The sequence below is a fragment of the Urocampus carinirostris genome, chromosome 5 (genome assembly GCF_059441175.1).
Source record: "Urocampus carinirostris isolate Australia breed hairy pipefish chromosome 5, RoL_Ucar_1.0, whole genome shotgun sequence".
Taxonomy (NCBI): Eukaryota; Metazoa; Chordata; class Actinopteri; order Syngnathiformes; family Syngnathidae; genus Urocampus; species Urocampus carinirostris.
Genome location: NC_142353.1, coordinates 37,957,026 through 37,978,948, shown reverse-complemented (window position 1 = coordinate 37,978,948; position 21,923 = coordinate 37,957,026). Strand labels below are relative to the sequence as shown.

Here is a 21,923-nt window from a genome sequence, read left to right as displayed (position 1 = left end):
GAATGCAACACAAGCTTTTTCTTCTTTTTCAGTGTTTTTTTCTACTTTTTTTTAATTCCTTTAAAAAAAAGTCTCATTGTGTTTATTTTTTCCTAGCTGTTACTTTTTTCTTTTTGTTCTCTATTTACTTTTTTCCTTTGTTTCTTTCTTTTCTATTTTTTCTGTCTTTTTTTCTAAATTTTTCTCAGCTTTTCATTACTTTTTCATTTTGGTATTTTTTTTTCTTTTTTGTTCTATTCCCCCCTTCCTTTAAGTCATTTTGTGCATAATTTTACATAATATTTGGTCATGTTGGGATTAAAGAAGCAAAAACAACCTGAAGAGCCGTTTAGGACCCGAAAGAGCCGGTTCCTTTTAGTGAGCCGAGCCGAAGAAGCCGGTTCTCGAAAAACTACTGACTTTACTCAACTTCGTTCTACTTCGACCTTGACTTCAAAATACCGCATTTAGAACACAGTGTCAGGGGAACCCTTGTATTTTTACCTTCATGCACTGTAACTTTGACTTACGCCGCTTATTAATTAGCAATTTTGAGCCCTCATTTTTGTGAGCTGGCTAGATTTTCTTGTGCGCTGAGAATGTGCGGGCAGTGCGCGATTGCGCACGCGCGCAGCTTAGAGGGAACATTGCTCACTACACCAATACTTCATCCTCTTACCATCAGGGCATGGATAAAGAACAAATAAGATTTAGGAAGGCCTGTTTCGGGAAAAGCCTGATCCCCTCTGCCATTACCTTTCCACAACAGGCTCCGCTGACCTATTATATCAGTCTACCCTCATGTCCCACTGTGATGTAGATTTGTCATTCTACTGTTTTTGTGTGGTGTTACGTTCGTTGTTGTACCCTGGTACAGTCGGTGGAAGTGAATTTCCCTAAAGGTACCAATAAATTTAATCAGCAAATAGGGAAAAGACAAAGTAGAGGAAGGCAACAGGAATCGTCCAGTTAACTTAACATGTAGGCAGGGTTGGGTAGGGTTACTTTAACTGGATTACTTTCAATTACTTTTGGATTACTCCAATACCAAATATGCTAATAAAAGACAAAAGAATCTAGATATGAATAAAATTATGACTCACAACACGTGGTAAGCTTTCTCTCCTGGCTTTGATCTCCGGCAAAACTAACATAAAATGCGACAGAAACAAAATGAAAATAAATCCAAACAGCTTGCCAACATCATTTTTGCCGTTTCGTGTATTCTGTTACTCCCCAATTCTGCACAAAATTGAGTCATTTTATTCATATTTAGTTTATTTTGTCTTTTATTAGCATATTTGGTACTGGAGTAATCCAAAGTAATTGAAAGTAATCAAGTTAAAGTAACCCTACCCAACCCTGCATGTAGGCTTACCCGAGGTGAAGCGCATGTTCCAGAAAGAAAGCAAATCCATCCAGCATGACAACTACAGGCGAGAAAGTTGCACTCTATTCCACAGCAAACCGATGTATTTATTGACGAGACACACAAAAAACAATGTGGTATTTGTATCGTTTACATTCATTTATTCACATTTATATTTGTTGTGGCAGGTAACAGTCAGGGTCTTTCCCATTTGACCCTATTTTTGGCATACTGATACAATCAGGAATAATGTTGATATTGACTTATCTGCAGTGCGCTGTGATGAATAAATAAATAGAATTTGCAGCCTTGACCTACAAGTGCAGTGTTGGGACTAACACGTCACATAGCAACCTCAATCGACCAGCAACATTCCCTGATTGGCGGGCAGGTTTTCATTTACCTACTAAATACAAGTGAATACGGTTACAATTGTACCGTCTCGAGCACACAGTACAGGGACGTTGAATTTCTCTTCATTGAGATATTCTCCCTAATGTGTATACTTGCATCGAAGCCGTATTTAAAACAATTAAATAAAGTACTGAAGTAAGAGGGGGTCAGTTTATATGCGCAGATTTGGTTGTGTGTCACCAGTAGCGAATGGTAGGCAGCACTTAGGAAGGGGGCGTGGTTTATACAGGGAAAACAAAATCGATTGGGGCAAATGTGAGCATAAAATAATAATAGTGTGCTGAATTTTGGTCTTTTTATCCATAAAATTATTTTTGCAAAACACCATGCCTGGAGGAACAAAGAAAACATCTTGGACACTACCTAGAAATGGAGAAGGAAATCGTTGAGTGGTCTAAAGCCCAGGCACAAAATAGGTATGGAGAGTCTTGGTTAAGTGTCCGTTTGCAAAATCTTAATATTGCACTTCCCAAGAAATATGAACACTACCCTGTTTACACAGGTCTGTGTACACGGGTCTCAAACTCGTGGCCTGTGGGTCAGTTGTGGCCCACGAGATGATAGTTTGAGGCCCCTTTTAAAAATGGAAGTTTAAAGGGTCTGTGTAACCAACGATCATTTCCTAGCAGTGAACTTCTGCGCTTCATCACTGTTGCTGCTGCTGTATCTCAGTGCTGCCTTTGACACTGTGGACCATTATATCTTACTAGATCGGCTGGACAAAGGGATTGGTCTCTCAGGAACCATCCTCTTATGGTTCAAATAATATCTCTCAGATAGCATGTATTGTGTTAGATACGGTAAGATGACGTCCGAGCCCTTTAGTGTTACATGTGGCGTTCCGCAGGGCTTAGTACTTAATCCCCTTCCTTTTAGCATTTATATGCTTCCATTGGGTGATATTACTATTTCTTGTATCATGTGGCTAATTTAAAGCATTTTTAGCGGTCGGCTTCAATGCAAGTATATAGGGTAATTTGTAATAAAGTAGTTACCTTCAGAGTAACACGCTACTTTTGGGTGTCAGTAAACTAGGAGGTAACGGAATTACAGAAACCCCTAGCTACATTGTGCTTTGGTTATCTCTGGTTCACTACTTTGCAGATTTTGAATTGAATTGTCTTTATTGTCAATAAATATCAACGTATCGTGTTCTGACCTGACAGCACACGGCAAATGCTCTAATGGGGGCGCACTAATCACTGGTTCCATCGAAAATAAACAGGAACAGCAGCTCGCTACATTAAAAAGAAATTTATCAATTAAATCGGACTTTAAGTAAAGTCAGAAAAGCACAAAGAAACGGTGATCACCAGCGGGTGCTCCATGGATTATTATTATTATCAGGTTCGGGAAGCGACTGAGAGGCCGTGGGGAGAGAACCAAATAGCGAGGCTGCAGGTCCGTCCAACTGCTACGGCTAGGCTAACAAGTCTCTTGAGCCACCCCTGCCGAGCCTGTATCTCACCAACGCCTGATCCATTAACCATGAAACGGATGACCTGGAGATACAACTTGTGGGAAACCGCTACATTTGGGACAGTTGCATTTCAATCATCGCCTAGACCTGGCTCAACTCGATACCTGATGCTAGAGTGTAGCTAGCCAGCCGCTCTCTAAATCGCTTTCTTGCACTGAAAGAAAAAAAACCTCTGATTTTGTTGTACTTTTGCATGACAATAAAGAACATTCAACTGCAATTCTGTTTTCTGTGTTTGTATTTGTAGACCTATAGTTGTTATTTTGTTACAGTCATATACTCTCAGTCGGTAAGGACGTCACCTCGAGGTAAGTTTGACCCTTCGGGGCTTTTATGAAGATGCAAAGCTACTCCGCGGATTTTCACTTTTCGCGAGGGGTTCTGGTCCACATTAGGCGCAATAACCAAGGGATCACTGTACATTTTAAATGAAGTAACTAGTAACTCACTGTTTTTCAGTAACGTGCCCAACACTGCAAATATGGCTCTACTAGCATTTCTATGGCTTGGCTTCATTGATTGCTATTTTTTTGAAGAATGCTACTTGGTGCCATGCAGGAGTCATGTGAGCGCCGGTGAGGTCAGGGCAGTGTGCTAAGCTCTTTACGGTCAAGCAGAACTGGGCGTAAGTGGCGAGGAATCTGCGCGAAAGTCACTAACTGTGCAGAAATCGAAGTCGGCGAAGGCCTCCTGCTGCTGGGCTGTGAGTCCGCCGGGCGTGGCGGGCGGAGACAGAACAGGTTGAAGGCGCGTGAAGTCGCTGTCAAAATTGCTGACATCCATTGACGTCTTAAGGGACGGCAAGAAGGGCGGAGTCACTTGCTTGGAGAGCAGAGCGTCCCAGTCCACGTCCTAGAGGTCAAAACAAGGAAACCATTGAGGACGATGCACACCAGGCCTACAAGTTGTCAATGACAACCTTATAAAGGTCCATCCATCCGTCCATTATCTGCACAACTAATCCTCAGTAGGGTCGTGGGGGTGCTGCAGCCCATCCCAGCAATTGTAGGGCAGTGGGCAGGGGACACCCTCAACTGGTTGCCAGCCAATCACACACAGAGACAGACAAGTCACTCGGTCATTCACACCTAGGGACAATTTGGACCAGCCAATTAACCTGAAATGCATGATTTTAAAATTTGGAAGGAAACCAGAGTGCCCGTAGGAAATTCATGCAAGCACGGGGAAAACATGCAAACTCTGCACAGGAAGGCTAGTAGCTGGATTTGAACCTAAGAGCTCAGAACTGTGCCATGGACGCGTTAACCACTCAACTGCCATGACGCCCCTGTATAAATGTACTGAAATTTATTGTACTTGTAGGTCTATATATATATTTTTTAATTTCAGGCCCATCCCTGTTATCTTCGGGCGGTGGGCAGGAACCTCCCTGAACTGGTTGCCAGCCCATCGCAGAGATATTCATATGCTCACTCACAATTTAAAGTCAGCGATTAATCGGCCATGCATGTTTTTGAAATGTGGGAAGAAACCGCAGTGCCCGGGGGGAACCCACGCAAGCACGGGGAGAACATGCAAACTCAGCACAAGCAGGTTGGTAGCTGAATTTGAACACTTGACCTCATCACTGTCCCGCAGACGTGCTATTCACTCATCCACCGTGGCACGGGAATTTTATCATTAGCACACTATTTCTATTCATGGTACCAGAGACGTGAAAACAGAAAGTTGTCCTGAAATATATCAATAAACGCAAAAAGAAGATGAATAGTAATAGTAATAGGACATTAAATACAGACATCGAAGATTTTATGTTGGTATGGTGTTCATATTTGTCAATAAATGATTTGTATTGGTGACGGATTATTCAACGTTTGTCACTTTCATTGCTTAGTTTAAGCTGGGAAAACATTTTAATAAATGTATCCCGATTTGAATCGCACCTTAGGGGTGCATAATATACACAAATAAAAATGGAATTTCCCTTGTACCCATCCCACCTATTCAAGCTCTGACCCATTTTCATGCCTACTTCTTTACTGTCAAACTGTAATTGTAAGAATAAGATTGTTACTTTATTGCTACTCTATTGATAAAAGGTGGGTTGCATCGATTGAGGTGTCTTCAAAAATTGAAAAGGAGAACATTTTCTCTAATAAATATGTGTATAAATCACCAACTGAGTTCAAGGAGCCTTAATATTTTTCCCACTGCGCCTATCTGCTTTTCCCGGACTCACAACACATTAGGAATAAGAGGAGGAGGGGTGATTTAATGCTTGTTCCTGATTTTTGTTTTTTTAGTGTAGCCTGAAAATTGTAAAAGTAGGAAAAGGCCTGTTTTAAATACAGTCCAAACTCCCAAAAAGATGAAAGAAAAGGTTTATTGGTACTTGAAGAATGAGCTGACTGAGGCTGCAATCATGACTTTAAGCCAGGAGATTGCAACAGAGAGTAGCAACAATTGAATTTGCAGGCACTTCCTTTAAGGACACAATCCACTTTACTTCAGATGGTACTTCGTTGTCATCATGTGGACATTATGGAAAAGTGAATTTCAATTATTTTAAAGAAGAGGTCAGAAACACAAAATGTTGAGCCAAATTGGACCCCAAAAAAATATTTGTTTGGAGCTGCAAAAGTATTAAAGGTCTTATAAACCTCATAAGGAAATAAACAGTTACTGTTTCTATCTATATTCATTAGAAAACGCTAAGAATATATTCTGTTTATCCTCCAACAGAAACCATATATTTTTCCATTATTGCACATTTTTGAAAAAAAAAAAAAAAAAAAAAAAGCCAGGGAACCACTAGGGGTGCCAATGCGGCTACAGAGCAAGTTTAGCGGGTCAAGAAGTCCAACTTTGCTTTGGCCCTGGCTGCCGATGCTTTTGTCGGCCTAGAGTGTTTTATTGACATAATACCTTTTAGAGAAACTTTCATCTCATTTCATTCATTTATTCATTCATTTCAGGCAGTTATATTATTTGTGTACACATGTACCGGTAAATAAAACCTAAATCATAACAGAATGAAAAGGGAGTGGGACGAAAAAAATTATTATACTCACCCCTTTTCTCTCATATACAAAACTTAAAGGAATTTCAATTACATTTACTGCCACTTTTGTTAAACTGATATTCCCAGCAGGTGCGAAACAGGTTTTTACAGCTCACAGGCAACTCAAACACAGCAAACAATAGTTTTTGTAATCGAAGAAAACATTAATAACTGTGTTATTAAAGGTAACGGACCAATAATATTACATATAATATATAATATATAAGTACAATATATAAACTTGAAATTAAAAAAAGATTTGCTCATGCGCGACGTAGGTTTGTCAAGCTGTTCTACGTACATGAACAACTCAGACCACAACACGATTGATGCACAGGCAGACGCAGGCAAAAAATGGGCAGGACGACTGTTTAGCCAATCAAAATGCAGAACACGATCAAATAGCCAAACCACTATAAGTAAACCTCGATACTGCAAGGGATTACTGTACCTCAAAGAAGACCTCCCCTTTTAATTCATTTGCATCTCTCTCCCCGTTGCCAAGCCTCTTCAGCGGGTTTTTCTTCAGCAGCTAAAATCCAGAAACACATTGATTATCGTTTAGAGATGAATGCGCTTTAATCCAAAATACCTTTTGGATTATTTCCACGGCATCAGGTGGAAGCGATGGCGGATACGTCACGTCGTCGTTAACGATGCTGTCGAAAACTTCCTCCTCGTCTTCTCCAAGAAAGGGCGACTAGTATAGGAACATCAAGATACAGCATCAGCACAAGGACCATGTTGTGAGTGTAGAACAGGGGTCTCAAACCAACAGTCCGGGGGCCAGTGCTTCCCCGCGGGACGATAGTGCACAAATACTACTACAGAGGTAACACGACAGAAATACTGCAAAAATACAATTAAAGCAACACTGCAAAAAATCGACTACGGAAATACGACGAAAATACCACAAAAATGAAGCTACAGTAATACTGTACTATAGAAATACTACAGATACACAACAAAAGGTCTACCACGGAAATACTACAAAATACAACATAAATAACACAAAAATACAAAAAATATAATAATACTGCAGTAATATTACAAAATTACAAAAATCATATAACATCTACTGTAATACTACAAAAATACCACAGATATACAATGAAAAATCTTCAAAATATCAAAACATAACAAAAATACTAAGAAAATACTACTATGGAAATATTACAAAAATACTACGAAATTAAAACTACAGTAATACTACAAAAAAACTACAGAACTTCAACAAAAATCTGACTTTAAAAAAAAATACAAATAACAACTAGAGTAATACTTTAAAACTCAATCTCAAATGAAGTGCCAAAAACTATGACCTATTGAATAATTTTGTTTTGATCGCGATCAAAACCAATTTGATGAGACTAATCCTTTAAAAAGAAATATATCATGTAGATGTCTCTATATATTTTTATTTATAAATGGGAAAATTAGATAGTCTCCAAAATGGGCCCCTGGCCACATTTTTGAATCCGACTCAAAAAGTTCTACTACGGAAATACTACAAAATACAACATAAAGAGCACAAAAATACTAAAAAAAATAATACTGCAGTAATATTACAAAATTACAAAAATCATATAACATCTACTGTAATACTACAAAAATACCACAGATATACAACGAAAAAACTTCAAAATATCAAAACACAACAAAAATACTACAGAAATACTAAGAAAATACTACTATGGAAATATTACAAAAATACTACGAAATTAAAACTACAGTAATACTACAAAAAAAACTACAGAACTTCAACAAAAATCTGACTATTAAAAAAACAAATAGAGTAATATTTCAAAACTCAATATCAATGAAGTGCCTAAAACTGGGATCTTTTATATCATTTTGCTTTAATTGCGATCAAAACCAATTTGACTAGACTAATCTTTTCAAAAGAAATATCTCATATAGATGTCTGCAAGTATATTTATTCACAAATGGGAAAATTGGATCCGTCTCCAAGATGGGCCCCTTCGCCACATTTTTAAACCCAATGCGGCCCCCGACTCCAAATCGTTGCCCATGGAATGAGTTATACTAGTATGCATGAAAATTATCAAGTCATAATGGATCCCAAAATCTAAAATTGCTCCGGGCCCCATGAAGGCTTGGGCCAGCCCTGGTTAGGAACCTATTTTGTGTAGTACATTAAAATATATACAGTATTTGAGAACAGTAGAATATTCTTATCAGAGTTTTTCTTGAGGAAAACCCAATTTGGACAAACCCCAACCAGACCAGAGTGAAAAATTGAGTTTGACACCCCTAGAGAAAAATCTATCTATCTATCTACCTTGGTCATATCCCTCAAGAGGGGTGACCGACAGCAAGACACACACACATACAATAACAAAGAAAATAAAAGGGAAATAAATAACAAAAACAAAACACACAAAATTTTTTAGACCATGGCCAACCCAATTGCCCAAACACCCAAACAAGTTAGGCACCTCGGCACCCAAGTTGGTCATGCTTTCGTCCCTCCAGATGAAACGTGACACCAGAAAGCGGCCATGTCACTCGGGTCAGGGTGACACAACACACTCTTTTGTTCAACAGCAGGGCCCGACAGCTTTCACTGGTTTACCCCTGCGGCATCATACGGGTGCCCAGCTCATCCTTAAGAACGCGTCCACAATCCCACTATCCTTTCACAACACCTCTCCACTCCTTTCTATCACCAACAAAAGCTCTAGCTTCCATTATATTTAGACCTCTTTCCTGCAGTGCACTCATAACACCACCCATCCACGTCGATCGCGGCCTTCCTCTTGGTCTCCTTCCATTGACTTCTGCTCTGTAGATCCTCTTCAACATTCGCTCCTCATCCATCCTCTCCATGTGTTCAAACCAACCGAGTACTCTCTTATCAACACGCTTGCTCAGTTCCACGACTACTCCAGTTCTGTCTCTCACAATTTCATTTCTCAGTCTATCCAATCTTGTCACTAGAGAAAAATGAATTCTCAAAACCGACCTCGCCCACCAGCATCTCGTAGATGAGCACTCCCATCCCCCACCAGTCCACGGCCCGCGTGTAGTCGTCATCCGTCAGAACTTCGGGTGCCAGGAACTCGGGCGTTCCGCAGAAAGTGGACGTACGATCCCCGTGACCGATCCCTGAGCACCAGAAATATATCAAAAAATATAGTTAATATATAATGTTTCGAAACTATTAAAATCAGTAATATTAGCAGACGACACTAACATTTTCTATTCAAAAGATAACCATATTGATTTGGTAACCTGCATTATCGTGAATTAATTAACCTAAAAGAATGGATGGATATGAATAATTTATCTTTAAATTTAAATAAAACAAAAGTAATATTATTTGGTAATCGAAAGGCAAATCAAAATTTAGAAGTAAAAATAGATGGTGCTGCAATAGACACTGTATCAGAAATTAAGTTTTTGGGGATCATCATAGATAATAAATGAAGCTGGAAAACACACATCAGACACATACAAACTAAGTTATCTAAAAACATTTCAATAACGAATAAAGCCAAATTCCTTTTAAACTATAATGCATTGTATTTATTATATTGTTCTCTAGTTCTGCCATACTTAAATATTGTGCAGAAGTCTGGGGCAATAATTACAAAAGTTCACTACAGCCCCTTTTTATCCTTCAAAAACATGTAATTAGAACCATACACAGGGTAGAATATCGGGATCATACTAATATTTTATTCCTGCAGTCCAAATGATTAAAATGGGATGATTTAGTAAATGTTTTCACTTCACAACTGCTATTTAAGGTCAACAAAAACACAGTACCAGAAAACATCCAAAAATTATTCACTGGGATTAAGGGGCTGTAGTAAATTCAAAATCCCAAAGGTGAGAACCACCAGGAAAAGCACGTGTGTGTCTGTGTGTGGAGTCAAACTTTGTTTGATCTCGTCTTGTAAATTGTTCCAATGTCCAACTATTCACGTGTTCAAATATAAATACAAAAAAACATTACTGGCAGAATACAGAGATGAAGAAAATGGCGTATGAGTGATACTAGAGATTGGAAATACTGCCTTTACAACTATAGTTAACCTTGTTGTTATTGTTACTATCATTATATCACAACTTTTATTATTGCTATTGTTGTTATTATCATTGGTGTCACAATATTTAATGACTAGTAGCATTATAACGTAAATAGATGGGTACTATGAAAAAAATATCCCTATTGCTATTATTATAATTTTTGATATCTGACCTATGTAATATGTATATCCGTGAGACTTTGTTATATTAGACACAAGAGGAGCTATCTGTAAAATGCATTTAATCGGGAAGATGAAGAGAAGGGAAAATAAGCGTCTGCTTCTTACTACCCCTTTTTCGAGCATGTTATGTCAACATTATTTTTGTTGTCATTGTTTTTGTTCCGTTTTTATTTTATAATGTTCAAAACAAAGTTTTCATTCATTCATTCATCAACAAAAACCAGAAACCGAGGCGGAAGCTGCTCCCACCTTCTTTACAGAGTCCGAAATCGGTCATTTTGACAAAGCCGTCGGCGTCCATCAGCAGGTTGTCCAGCTTCAGGTCTCTGCGTGTGCACAAGCTGTCAGTCAGGCGGCCATTTAACAGTTTTGCTGCTCACTTACCGGTAGATGATGCAGTTGACATGGAGGAACTCCAAAGCCAGCAAGACGCATGCCGAGTAAAATCTGCAAGATGGCACGTTAAAAGGACAAACACTTATTAGCTATGGCTATAACAACAGGGTTCAACCCTTATGTTGTGTTAGGGTCTCCGGTGACCAGTTTCAAGGTTATAAAATTTAATAACTGATTTGTCTCAAGGGCCATAAAATGGAATAATATACGGTTATGGATGCATATATTGTCATGATTACTGATTCGGGGCACCTGCGGCTGCCCCGTTGGTGCCAACAGCGCTGGTCGCTGATTGGCTTCCTGCCACTTTTTAACCCCCCCGGCTCCCTGTTATCAGCATCAGACCGTTCTGCAAACCTACGCTCTCAGCTAGGCAAGCTTTACACTATCCGACATTATCCTGATACCAGTTGCCGACCTGTTTCTGGACCCGTTTCTGCTTTTGCTCCTCCATCCCGGCCATCGACCTGTTTTGCCCTGTTTCCGCCCTATATTGATTGTTTGGAAATTGTATTAACTATATTGAGCGATACTCCTTTCTTTTTGGTGGTCAGGGCTAAGTATGCTTGAGGGTAAAATTGACCTAGTTTGTGGTGCATATTCCTAACACGACATATGGGTTAAATGAACTCAAACTAAGGGTGATAACAGTTACCAAATAGTTTATAGCGTTAATTAAGAAGAATAGTCACGATCATCTAAAATGATTTATTTTTTGAACGAGTGTTACTCCGCATTAAAATGGTTACAAATGTTTTGTCTTTTTTGAATTGATTATTGACTGAACATCTTGCAAATAGTGTATTTTCTAATCAATGTATTGTATATTCATATACTGTACTGTAATTCCTCTGTACTTGGCCTCAGTTCGGCGCAGGTTGGAATATATTCTGCGACACGGTATCCGGATTGGATATTGCGGCAGGCGAGAGTTAGCACGGCGATTTTTATTGGGTCACACAGCTCCTTTTTTGTTGTTATGTCAACCAAAAAGTGAGCGGCTGCAATCCATTTTTTCTGATTGCATTTTGTTGCTAGTGAGGAACCGCAGAGGGTACTTTTGTACGAAGGTGTGCCGTTCCGGCCCAGCTACAATAAAATGCACAGAAATGGCTGCGATCTATCGTCCCAGGTTGAGCAGGCATGTTTGAGCACACTTTTGACATGCTTGGCCGTTTTTTTATGACGTTCTCTCCACCAGAAAAAGAACTGCACTCATGTAGCCCCAATCCATTATCCCAAGTCGACTATTGCTGCGAGCGGGGATCAGCGGAGCAGACTTTTGTTGAGCCTAGTGGCTCTTTTTCTGCCGCCATTTCCGCCTTAAATGAACTTCACTATAGCAGATACTTTACCCCTGAATCCAAAAGTTCTGCAAGCCAGGACCAGCAACGGCACGATTGTTGAGGGGTGCGCTGTTCAGGCCCGCTTTAATTGAAAAGCACAGTTGATGCCAAAACCTATAATCCCAAATTTGATTTTGCTTCGAGCTGGGTGAATAATTGTTGGGCTAATTTTTTGCTGTTATTTCCACCAAAAGGTGAACTGCTTTTGTGTGTTGTCCATTATCCCAGGGCGACCATTGCTGGTAGCGGGTACCAGCAGAGCGCACTTTTGTCAGGCCGAGCATCTCCTTTTCTGCCCTTATTTCCACCCAAAAAAAAATCCCTTAGTGCTGTGAGCGGGGACCAGCAGAAAGCACTTTAGTCAGGAAGTGTGCCGTTCGGGCTCACCTGAAATAAAATGCGATCCGTTATCCCTGGTTGACTATTGCTGCGAGACGGAACTGGCATAGCCCACTTTTGTCAGGCCTGGTGGTGCATTGTTTTTGCTGTTATTAGCGCCTAAAAAGAACTGCCGAACAGCCGCGATCCATTGTACCATATTGCTGCAAGCGGGGACCGGCAGAGAGTCCTTTTGTCAGAATCTGCCTCTTCGGGCCTGCTTAAAATGAATTGAACAGTTGTGGCTGCGATCCATTATCCATGGTCAACTACTGGTGCGGGCAGGGAATGGCAAAGTGCATGTTAGAAATGAGTAGGGGGATACTTCGCACATCGCGGGCGGTTATGGTCCCCATTTACCGCTATTAACGAGGGATTACAGTGTATATAAATGCATATTGTTGAATTGATCATATCAAACATGAACTGAGTTAAAACAAAATTCATCTGCTAAAATGAACAAGGTTTGAGTACAAAGTCAAATCGTACCTGGTCTGCTGTGGCGTGAAAGCCCTGTTGTGTATGTGAATCATGAGGTCCCCACCAGGGAGGAAATCCATCAGGAAGCAGACGTGTTCCCTGGTCTGGAAGCAGGCGTGCAGCTGGACCAGGAAAGGATGCTGCCGGGTCCTGATCAGCTCCAGGATCCTCTTTTCGCTCATCAGACTGCGCAGGTGAGCGTGTGGTGGAAATGAATAATGTCGGGAAGGCCATGTGAAGGTTTGCCAACCTACCTGTCCACCTCGTCGCGAGTGACCACATCGCTCTTCTTCAAGGCCTTGACGGCATACAGGCAGCCTGTCGATGTCATCTCGGCCAGCAGCACCTGAAGGCAGCACGGTCACCATGAGAACTAAGCGTTATTCTAAAGTTCCATGCTGATGTTGAGATTTGACTACTTTGCCAAAGTGACCTCTGCCAAGTACAGAAATGTAGCGCAGATCTGACATGTGCAGCCTAAAACAGAAGCAGAGCATGGTTGAAACATTTATAATTTGTTTTTCTTTGTGTTCTTATTCATGTTTTGAGTACTTGAGAGGAGATCCAGAGTGGTCTTGGCTTTCTTTTCTCCTGAAGGTCGTCTGCACACACAAACATCCATTTATTGAACATTTACAATTAAGTATTGCTGGTAATTGGTCACCAAGTATGTGCAAGTGATTTGAAGAACTTCATTTAGAAGTAACTCATGTTTTTGTCTCATCATCAACCCACAGACCTATTTTTATGGGATTCTCACCATCTGTTGTCGTTGAATTGATTCCTGTGTCTCTTCGTCCAGCGTCGCCTCCTGGTGGCAGGGAGGACTTCTGCTCGTCTTCTCCTTATTGCACGAGTGCTGATTCGGCGCATTGTCGAGCTGAGGCCGGAGAGACCTTGGCGGTGGGGATGACGGCGAATGCGACCTTGGCGGCGGTGATGTGCATGATTGGGGGGCGGAGTCAGCGGTAAAGGAGGCGTAACCAGGAAGCACGCTCAGCATCAGATGAGCCCACGTGGAGAAGTTGACGTTCAACTGAGCTGCACGCAAGAAGTTCTTTCCTGCCCCCAAGACATTGTTTTAGTGCCTTCCAAAAGTATTGGCCGGCTAAGAACTTTTTGACATATTGCAAAATCTTAGGCTTCAAACTTAAATAAATAAAATACTCTAAATATTTTGTAAGAATCGACATGATTGACACAATCGCAAAACCACATGTATTCAGCATTTTATATTATGCTAACAAAAAAAATGAAAAGTAGGTGTTGCAAATATATTGGGCCCCTTTGAGTAAATACTGTACTTTGTACAATCGCCATTTTCTGCGATCCCAGCCATAAGTCATTTTGGGTATATCTCTAGAGTTTTTGCACATCTTGAAACTAAAATATTTGCCCATTTTTTCCTTACAAAACAGCTCAAGTTCCTTAAGATTTGATGGTAATCGTTTGTCCACAGCATTTTGCACATCTGTCCACAAATGCTCTTTATCTTTATCTTCGGGCAGTGGGCAGGACTTATGTTTAAGGTTGTTGTCTTGTTGGAAGGTGAACCTCCGCCCCACTCTTAGGTCTCCTGCACACTCCAACAGATTTTGTTCCTAAATCCCCCTGTATTTGGCTCCATCCTTCTTCCCATTAACTTAAGGATCTTTTCAGTCCCTGCTGAAGAAAAGCAACCCCAAAGCAAGATGCTGCCACCACCATGTTTGACAGTGGGGATGTTGTGTTCAGAGTGATGTGCAGTCTTACTTTTACGCCAAACGTAACGCTTTTCATTCAGCCCAAAAATTTCCATTTTGGTCTCATCTGACCAAAGCACCATGTTATTTTTGTCTCTCATATGGCTTCTTCCAAATTCTAAACGGGCCTTTTTATGGTAGTCTTTTTGATGGCCTTTCTTATTTCCACTCTTTCAAAAAGGGCAGATTTATACAGAGTACGACTACTAGTTTTCTTGTGCACAGATTATCCCACCTCAGTTGTGCATGCCTGCAGGTCATCCGATGTGATCATGGGCCTCTTGGTTGCTTCTCCAATTAGTTTTCTCCTTGTTTGGGTAGTACGTTTAGAGGGACGGACAGGTTTTGGTAAGTTTGAGACGGTTATATGCTCTCTCCACTTTGATATTATTGCTGGCAGAGTGCTCCAGGAGATGTGTAAATGTTGCAAAATTAGACATTTAAGTCAACATTGGATCAGTAAGAAGTTATCAGGGAACATCTTGAGTCGATTGGCTAAACTGAAGGAAATGTGGGCCAATATTTTTGCAACTCCTCCTTTGATGTTTTCACATAAAAGTAGATACAATATAAAGTGTTGAAATAATTTAGTCACACTTCACGGTTGATTGTCAAATGTTGTTGATTCCAAGAAAATATTTTAAGTTCTTTAACTTAAGTTTGAAACCTGAAATTTGGTAATATGACAAAAGGTTATTGGGGGCCAATGTTCCCTCTAATTTTCCACGGGTCTGAGCGTTCACACAAAGTCGGTGAGCAACGCTTGAAACAACAGTGAGCAACCATAATCCCAAGTGTGGCAAGATAATTAATTATCAAACATGTCCAAAACTTGACATCAAGTTACATTTTGCTGAGTTTCCGGCAATGCAAAATTATTTTTCTCTTTTGAATGAATTGACTCATGTACTATTGCAAAGGTTGTACGGCCTACAAACGTCGTTTGTTCTTAAGATTCTTTCACAAGATATCAATTTCTTTTTATTTCCTGACATATTTTGTCGCATAATATTAACATTTTCGGGGGCTTATTTAGTCGGTTGTAAGATACAGAACTGTACTTAATCACATTTTTTAGTGGAAGTACAATGTTGGCAACAAGATTCACTTGATATCATTGGAAATTATTTGAATGCAACACAAACTTTTTCTTCCTTTTTCTGTGTTTTTTTTCTACTTCGTTTTAATTCCTTTAAAAAAAACCTCATTGTGTTTTTTTTTTTCGAGCTGTTACTTTTTTCTTTTTTGTTCTCTATTTCCTTTTTTCCTACATTTTTTTCTTTTCTTTTTTCTGGCTTTTTTCTAAATTTTTACTTCTTTTTTCTCTTCCTTTTGTTTATTTTTTTCTCAGCTTTTCAATACTTTTTTATTTTGGTATTTTTTTCTTTTTTGTTCTATTCGCCCATTCCTTTAAGTCATTTTGTGCATATTTTGACATAGTATTTGGTCATGTTAGGATTTAAGAAGCAAAAACAACCTAAAGAGCCGTTTAGTACCCGAAGGAGCCGGTTCCTTTTAGTGAGCCGAGCCGAAGAAGCCAGTTCTCGACAAACTCTACTGACTTTACTTTTCAACTTTGTTCGACATTGACTACAAAATACCGCATTTAGGACACAACGTCAGGGGAACCCGGGTATTTCTACCTTCATGCACTGTAACTTTGACTTAAGTCGCTTCTTAATTAGTAATTTTGAGCCCTCATTTTTGTGCGCTGGCTAGATTTTCTTGTGCGGTGAGCATGTGCGAGCAGTGCGCAATTGCGCACGCGCGCAGCTTAGAGGGAACACTGTTGGTGGCCAATACTTTCGCTAGGCACTCTATGTCATCTGCGTATGTGTGTAAATTCCGGACTACAAGCCGCTACTTTTTGGGTAAATTTTAAACACTGTGACTTTAAATATAGTGTGGCATATTCTTTTTTATTTTGTCTTAGCAAATACATTTTCCCCCAAAATGCGACTTTTATACGGTTTTTCCTTCTTAGTTATGCATTTTTTAGCTGGTGCGATTTATAAACCGGAGCAATTTGTAATCCGGAAAATACGGTAATCAAGTTTTATGTAGAACATATTTTGAATTTATTTATTTTTTTAAATGTGCACGTGTGCATATTGTGCAAATACCTCTCTCTTTGGTGAAGATGCATTGCTGACGTCGTAGTTTGGGCTGTCGCTCCACCACCGTGTCCTCGAAAGCAAACTTAAATAGACAGTGTGTATTATTTGTCCACTAGATGTCACTGTAGTGTGTAGGGCAAACAAAAACTAGGGAAAAATGAGGAGACACAAAGTGAAAAAAACAACATATTTTTCCTCCAAATTGCTTTGCCTAGCCTTATGCAAGTTTTTTGGGGGTAGCTGTAGCAGAAAGATGGTAGGCAATGATGTCAGCACCCTCTTTAGTTAAGGCGAAAGTCATGTAAAATAATGATAGTTTTTCACCCAACGGATATTTTAAAAATGCTCATTTATATGATAATCGATCCATTTTTTTAATGAATAAAGTTTCATATCACTAAGATGCTCTAAATGATACTGTCACATTGCACAAATCATAACAAAAAAATACACGTTTGAGCCTATTGAGAAAATTCCTGTGGTCTTTTGTACATTGAACTCATATTTTTTACTTAAAAATATTTGCTTAGTATGGATGGGGAACACCTACATGGGGAAACCTCCATGCCAAAACTAAGCCCTTGAGCTGGACTTTACCTGTGTGTGCAGAAGACCTTTAGGTTCCAGGCTCCACACATGTGAGGCAGCATGGCCATTTTCTTGGTCTTCCTGGTTCTGGTTCTGTTGCTCTAGGAGCCGGTCCAGACGCAGGAAGCCTAGCGCGCACATTTTTCCGCTTTCCCGACAATACACGTCAACCTCTATCTCACGGCTCTGCAGCATCACACAAAATTTAAAAGTTAGTAAATAAGCATACCACGTATCCAAAGACAACACAAAATGTCAAAATTATGGAGTAAAAAATAAAAAAACCTGAACATTATTGTGACAATCTTCCCAAAAAGAAGTGAAGGGAAGTGAAGGGTGTTTTTGATCATTTACAAGGAACATACTGAAAAATCATTAAATCAGAATATTCCAAAGTGAAGTGAGCTCCTAAATTCCACTTGCACAGTATCAACTCCGTTAAAACAAAAAGAAAATACTCGAGACTCCTCGTTACTTTGTGCATCAGTTATCACTGGTACGCGGATTTTGAACTGAATTGTCTTTATTGTCATTGATATAAAAGTATTGTACATTGTGTTCAGAGCAAACAGCTCAAAGCAAATGCTATCACAGAGGCAGGTTCAAGAATGCGTGACTGCCTGTATGCGCGACTGTGATAGGGTACTGCATGCTGTCAAACAGTGGGGTGGGCACACAAGTCAACGTGTCCACCAAAAGCAAACTGGGAAGCATGGCGACAGCTAGTAGCTTTAGCTGCTCGTTACACTTAAAAAACATTCATCAATTAAATTAGACTCTGTGGAAAGTCAGAAGAGCGCAAAGAAATGGTGATCACCAACGGGTGCTCCGTGGATTGTTATCGGATTCGGGAAGCGACCCAGGCGAGGTTGTAAAAAAGGCAATACCAAGTCACATGTCAAGTCAAGTCACATTTTTTTGTCACAAAAATGTCTCAAAGTAAATGAAATGAAATGAAATGCATTTATATAGCGCTTTTCAAGTCTAGACTTCCCAAAGCGCTTTACATTGTGCTTCACATTTCCCAATAGCGGCCGTGCAGCCATGAAAGGCGCTAACCTGCTTATTGGGGGTATTAGGGGTTCAGTGTCTTACCCAAGGACACTTCGACATGTAACACGGAGGAGCCGGGATTCGAACTGCGATCTCTTGATCCCAAGACGGGCGCTCTACCTCCTGAGCCACTGCCGCCCCGTAGGACTGGACTGCACAGGATTACAATTACACCATCGCCTGATCTTAAACCACTCTGCCGTCCAACCCTAAAGTGAGGCGAGTTTCTGAGTAAGAAAGTCTAGATCAATAAGTTCTATTCGAGTATTTTCAAGACACTTAGCCATGTTCAACTGTTTTTTTACTCAACAATGGTAAAAGCTAAAAAGATAAGGCTGCAGGTCAGGCCTCCTGCTACGGCTAGGTTAAAAACTCTCTTAAGCCACCACTGATGAGCCTGTATCTCACCAACGGCAGATCTATTGCACATGAAATGGATGATTTGGAGCTACTACTAGTGAAAAACCGCTACATTTGTGGCTCTTTTTTAATCATCACAGAGACCTGGCTCAACCCGAGGTTACCTGATGCTAGCGTACAGCTAGCCAGCCGCTCTCTGAATCACTTTCCTTCACTTAAAGGAGAACCCGTCCAATTTTGTTGCACTTTTGTATAATGACCATAAAGACCATTCATTCAACTGCAATTCCGTGTTCTGTATTTTTATTTGTAAATCTATAGTTATTTTGTTACAGCTGTATACTCTCAGTCGGTAAGGACTTTATCTTGAGCTAAGTTGGACCGTTAGGTATGAAGGTGCAACGGTACTTCGCGGATATTTACTATTCCCGGGGGGTTCTGGTCCCTATTAACTGCAATAACTAAGGGGTCAACCGTCTAACAGCGCCATTTGCTGGTCATTACAAGGATTTCAATTAGTTTTTTTGGTATGATTTTATGATTTAGTGTCGGTACCTAACAATAAAATAAGACATTTTAAAAAATTGTAAGAACAAATAGATGAATTAGGAGCCCCAAATTCTAGATTTGTTTCCAAAAAGAGGGTAAATGCTTTATTTAGTACAAGTTCTCTTTGAATTGCATTGTTTAATTGCAAATAAGAAGGTAAGATACTCACCCGCTCTAATGTAAGGCAAAAGTTTTGATCCCAGGTCAGCTTCCCCTCCTCTGCTCTCACCCAGTGAGTGCTGCCCACCACTCTGCCGTCCAACCCTAAAGTGAGGCGAGTCTCTGCAAGAAGAAAGTCTAGATCTTAATCACAAAGAGTCTCAAAGGGCTGCACAGACCACAGATTACTGTAAACCACAGACTATTATGACACTATCCCCTGATCTAAAACCTACATGAGGGCAAATAGTACACAGATATTGTCAACATTATATATAGGTTATTCATATGCTATAGAATAGAAGTATGTTTTAAGCTTAGATTTCAACATTTCCACTGAGGTTGCAGATCGAATCTGCATTCCACAGCACCGGGGCCCGAATGGAGAACGCTCTCGAACCTGCGGATCTCTTCTTGGCTCTTGGGATCACTTAGCTATGTTCAACTGTTTTTTACTCAACAATGGCAAAAGCTAGGAACATCGTTTTTCTCAAATGAAAAATCAAGGTGCAAGCTTTCTTTTGATATATCCTATGTCTGTATAACGACAGAACTACATTTTCAGTCGGCCTTCAAAAAGGTGCCAAAATGGCAAAAATTGGCTAGCTCCGCACTTCCATTTGAGAGATACATCTGACACTGAATAAGTTCATATACATCAGTATTGCAGTCTAAGTGTCAACAGTAATTTTATACATAAATCAGTGTCTGAAACTCATGACAAAAAGTTAGCGGACACTAGGGCAAACAACTCTGAAAAGTTGCCTGACCAGCCATAAAGTATTAAGGATTGATACTCCGAATATATAACAGGTTAGCGCGTGTGCGGCACAGTTCTAAGGTCTTGGGAACCTCCTGTGTGGAATCAAATCCAGATACTGGACTTCCTGTGCGGAGTTTGTATGTTCTCCCCGTGCTTGCGTGGGTTTCCTCCGGGCACTCCGGTTTCCAAAGACATGCATTTCAGGTGGATTGGCCGGTCCAAATTGTCCCTAGGTGTGAATGAGCGAGCGAGTTGTCTGTCCCTGTGTGCCCTGCGATTGGCTGGCAACCAGTTCAGGGTGTCCCCTGCCCACTGCCCGATGATTGCTGGGATGGGCTCCTGCACCCCCGCGACCCTACTGAGGATAAGCGGTGCAGCTAATGAGATGAGATGAGATAAATCTACTCATAACATTCATTGCATATAATTCTATATAATTACCTTGTATTATACACTACAATATATTTTTTACTCTATTATTTTTATTCTTTTAAATATATTATATTATCATTATTAAGAGTTCGCGTGTCAAATGATTTCTTGTATATATAATGTTTATGGTTTATACTGGCTATATAAATAAATACAATACAATGTATATGACATCACTGTTTTCCCTCTGCAATCAGTATGTACCTGTATTTACTCATCTTCATTCATGCAATGTTTGCGTTGCGTCGTCTGCTAAAAGCCACGTGAACTCCTCTTTCCACTATGCTTTTAATGTACGTTTACGTTTTGTAGCGTCACAAATTTTGTTAGCTTCTTTTGAATATTTCTTCTGGGGCTGAAGTTTTGGCTTGATTCCTAACCACTTATCCATTTTTATTGTGTTCCCTGTTTATCTACTTTGGGAAATGATATGCAAATGCACGAACTTATTACGCTCGGGAGAGTCCGGAAGCAGGCTTCTGATTGGCTGCAGAATATGCAAATTGCTAAACGAACCGAAATTCAGAAATTTCCAAACCGAACGAAGATTTCAAAATCGGAATAAAGCAAACGTTTGATTTAAAAAAAAAAAAAAGGAGAAGAAAAAGAAAGTTGACGGAGACATTCTATTAGTTGTACGTCCGACGTAAAAGATGCACGCCCTGAGCGTCCGGACAAACATTATTTCAAACACTGCATAAATGCCCAATAAAAATCATTTTACAGCAAATACAACTTATATTTTACACACTTGGTAAACAAAAACAAAGAGGTACTGTGTATAAGAATCCGTTTCAAGGTAGGAATCATCCCACCTGAATTTGCATCCTCAGCGGGAGAAAACAAATGTTCACATCCGAGCAGTCTGATCTCCAGCTTCCCTGGAAAAATGACAACAGAAATCGCTGTAAACGGAATATCGATGCACTTCAAAGTAAAAGCTCTGATCATCCTCGTAACAGGAAGCGCAGAGATGCCGAAACATGCTGTGCTCTTAATGGGATGCCAGAAAGAAGGATTTGCCTTCTTGTTACATCATCATAAACATAATAAGTTGG

At 40.0% G+C, this 21,923-nt stretch overlaps 1 protein-coding gene across 6 annotated transcripts in view; it reads right to left on the bottom strand.

Moving 5' to 3' along the window:
• Positions 1 to 1,472: 1,472 nt before the first annotated feature.
• LOC148366260 (serine/threonine-protein kinase N2-like) overlaps positions 1,473 to 21,923 on the bottom strand; it is a 42,837-nt gene continuing 22,386 nt past the window's right edge. For all 6 annotated transcript variants that reach the window (XM_088336697.1, XM_088336696.1, XM_088336699.1 and 3 more), the window contains exons 6-20: positions 21,681 to 21,746; positions 19,681 to 19,793; positions 17,559 to 17,735; positions 16,968 to 17,043; positions 13,863 to 14,164; positions 13,655 to 13,704; positions 13,522 to 13,579; positions 13,357 to 13,448; positions 13,112 to 13,288; positions 10,887 to 10,949; positions 10,752 to 10,828; positions 9,251 to 9,393; positions 6,857 to 6,964; positions 6,716 to 6,796; positions 1,473 to 4,094 (exon numbers count right to left, since the gene is read on the bottom strand). In XM_088336697.1, the coding sequence (XP_088192823.1) occupies positions 3,852 to 4,094; positions 6,716 to 6,796; positions 6,857 to 6,964; positions 9,251 to 9,393; positions 10,752 to 10,828; positions 10,887 to 10,949; positions 13,112 to 13,288; positions 13,357 to 13,448; positions 13,522 to 13,579; positions 13,655 to 13,704; positions 13,863 to 14,164; positions 16,968 to 17,043; positions 17,559 to 17,735; positions 19,681 to 19,793; positions 21,681 to 21,746 (1,826 nt within the window). In that variant the 3' untranslated portion in view covers positions 1,473 to 3,851. The remainder of the gene's footprint in view (positions 4,095 to 6,715; positions 6,797 to 6,856; positions 6,965 to 9,250; positions 9,394 to 10,751; positions 10,829 to 10,886; positions 10,950 to 13,111; positions 13,289 to 13,356; positions 13,449 to 13,521; positions 13,580 to 13,654; positions 13,705 to 13,862; positions 14,165 to 16,967; positions 17,044 to 17,558; positions 17,736 to 19,680; positions 19,794 to 21,680; positions 21,747 to 21,923) is intronic.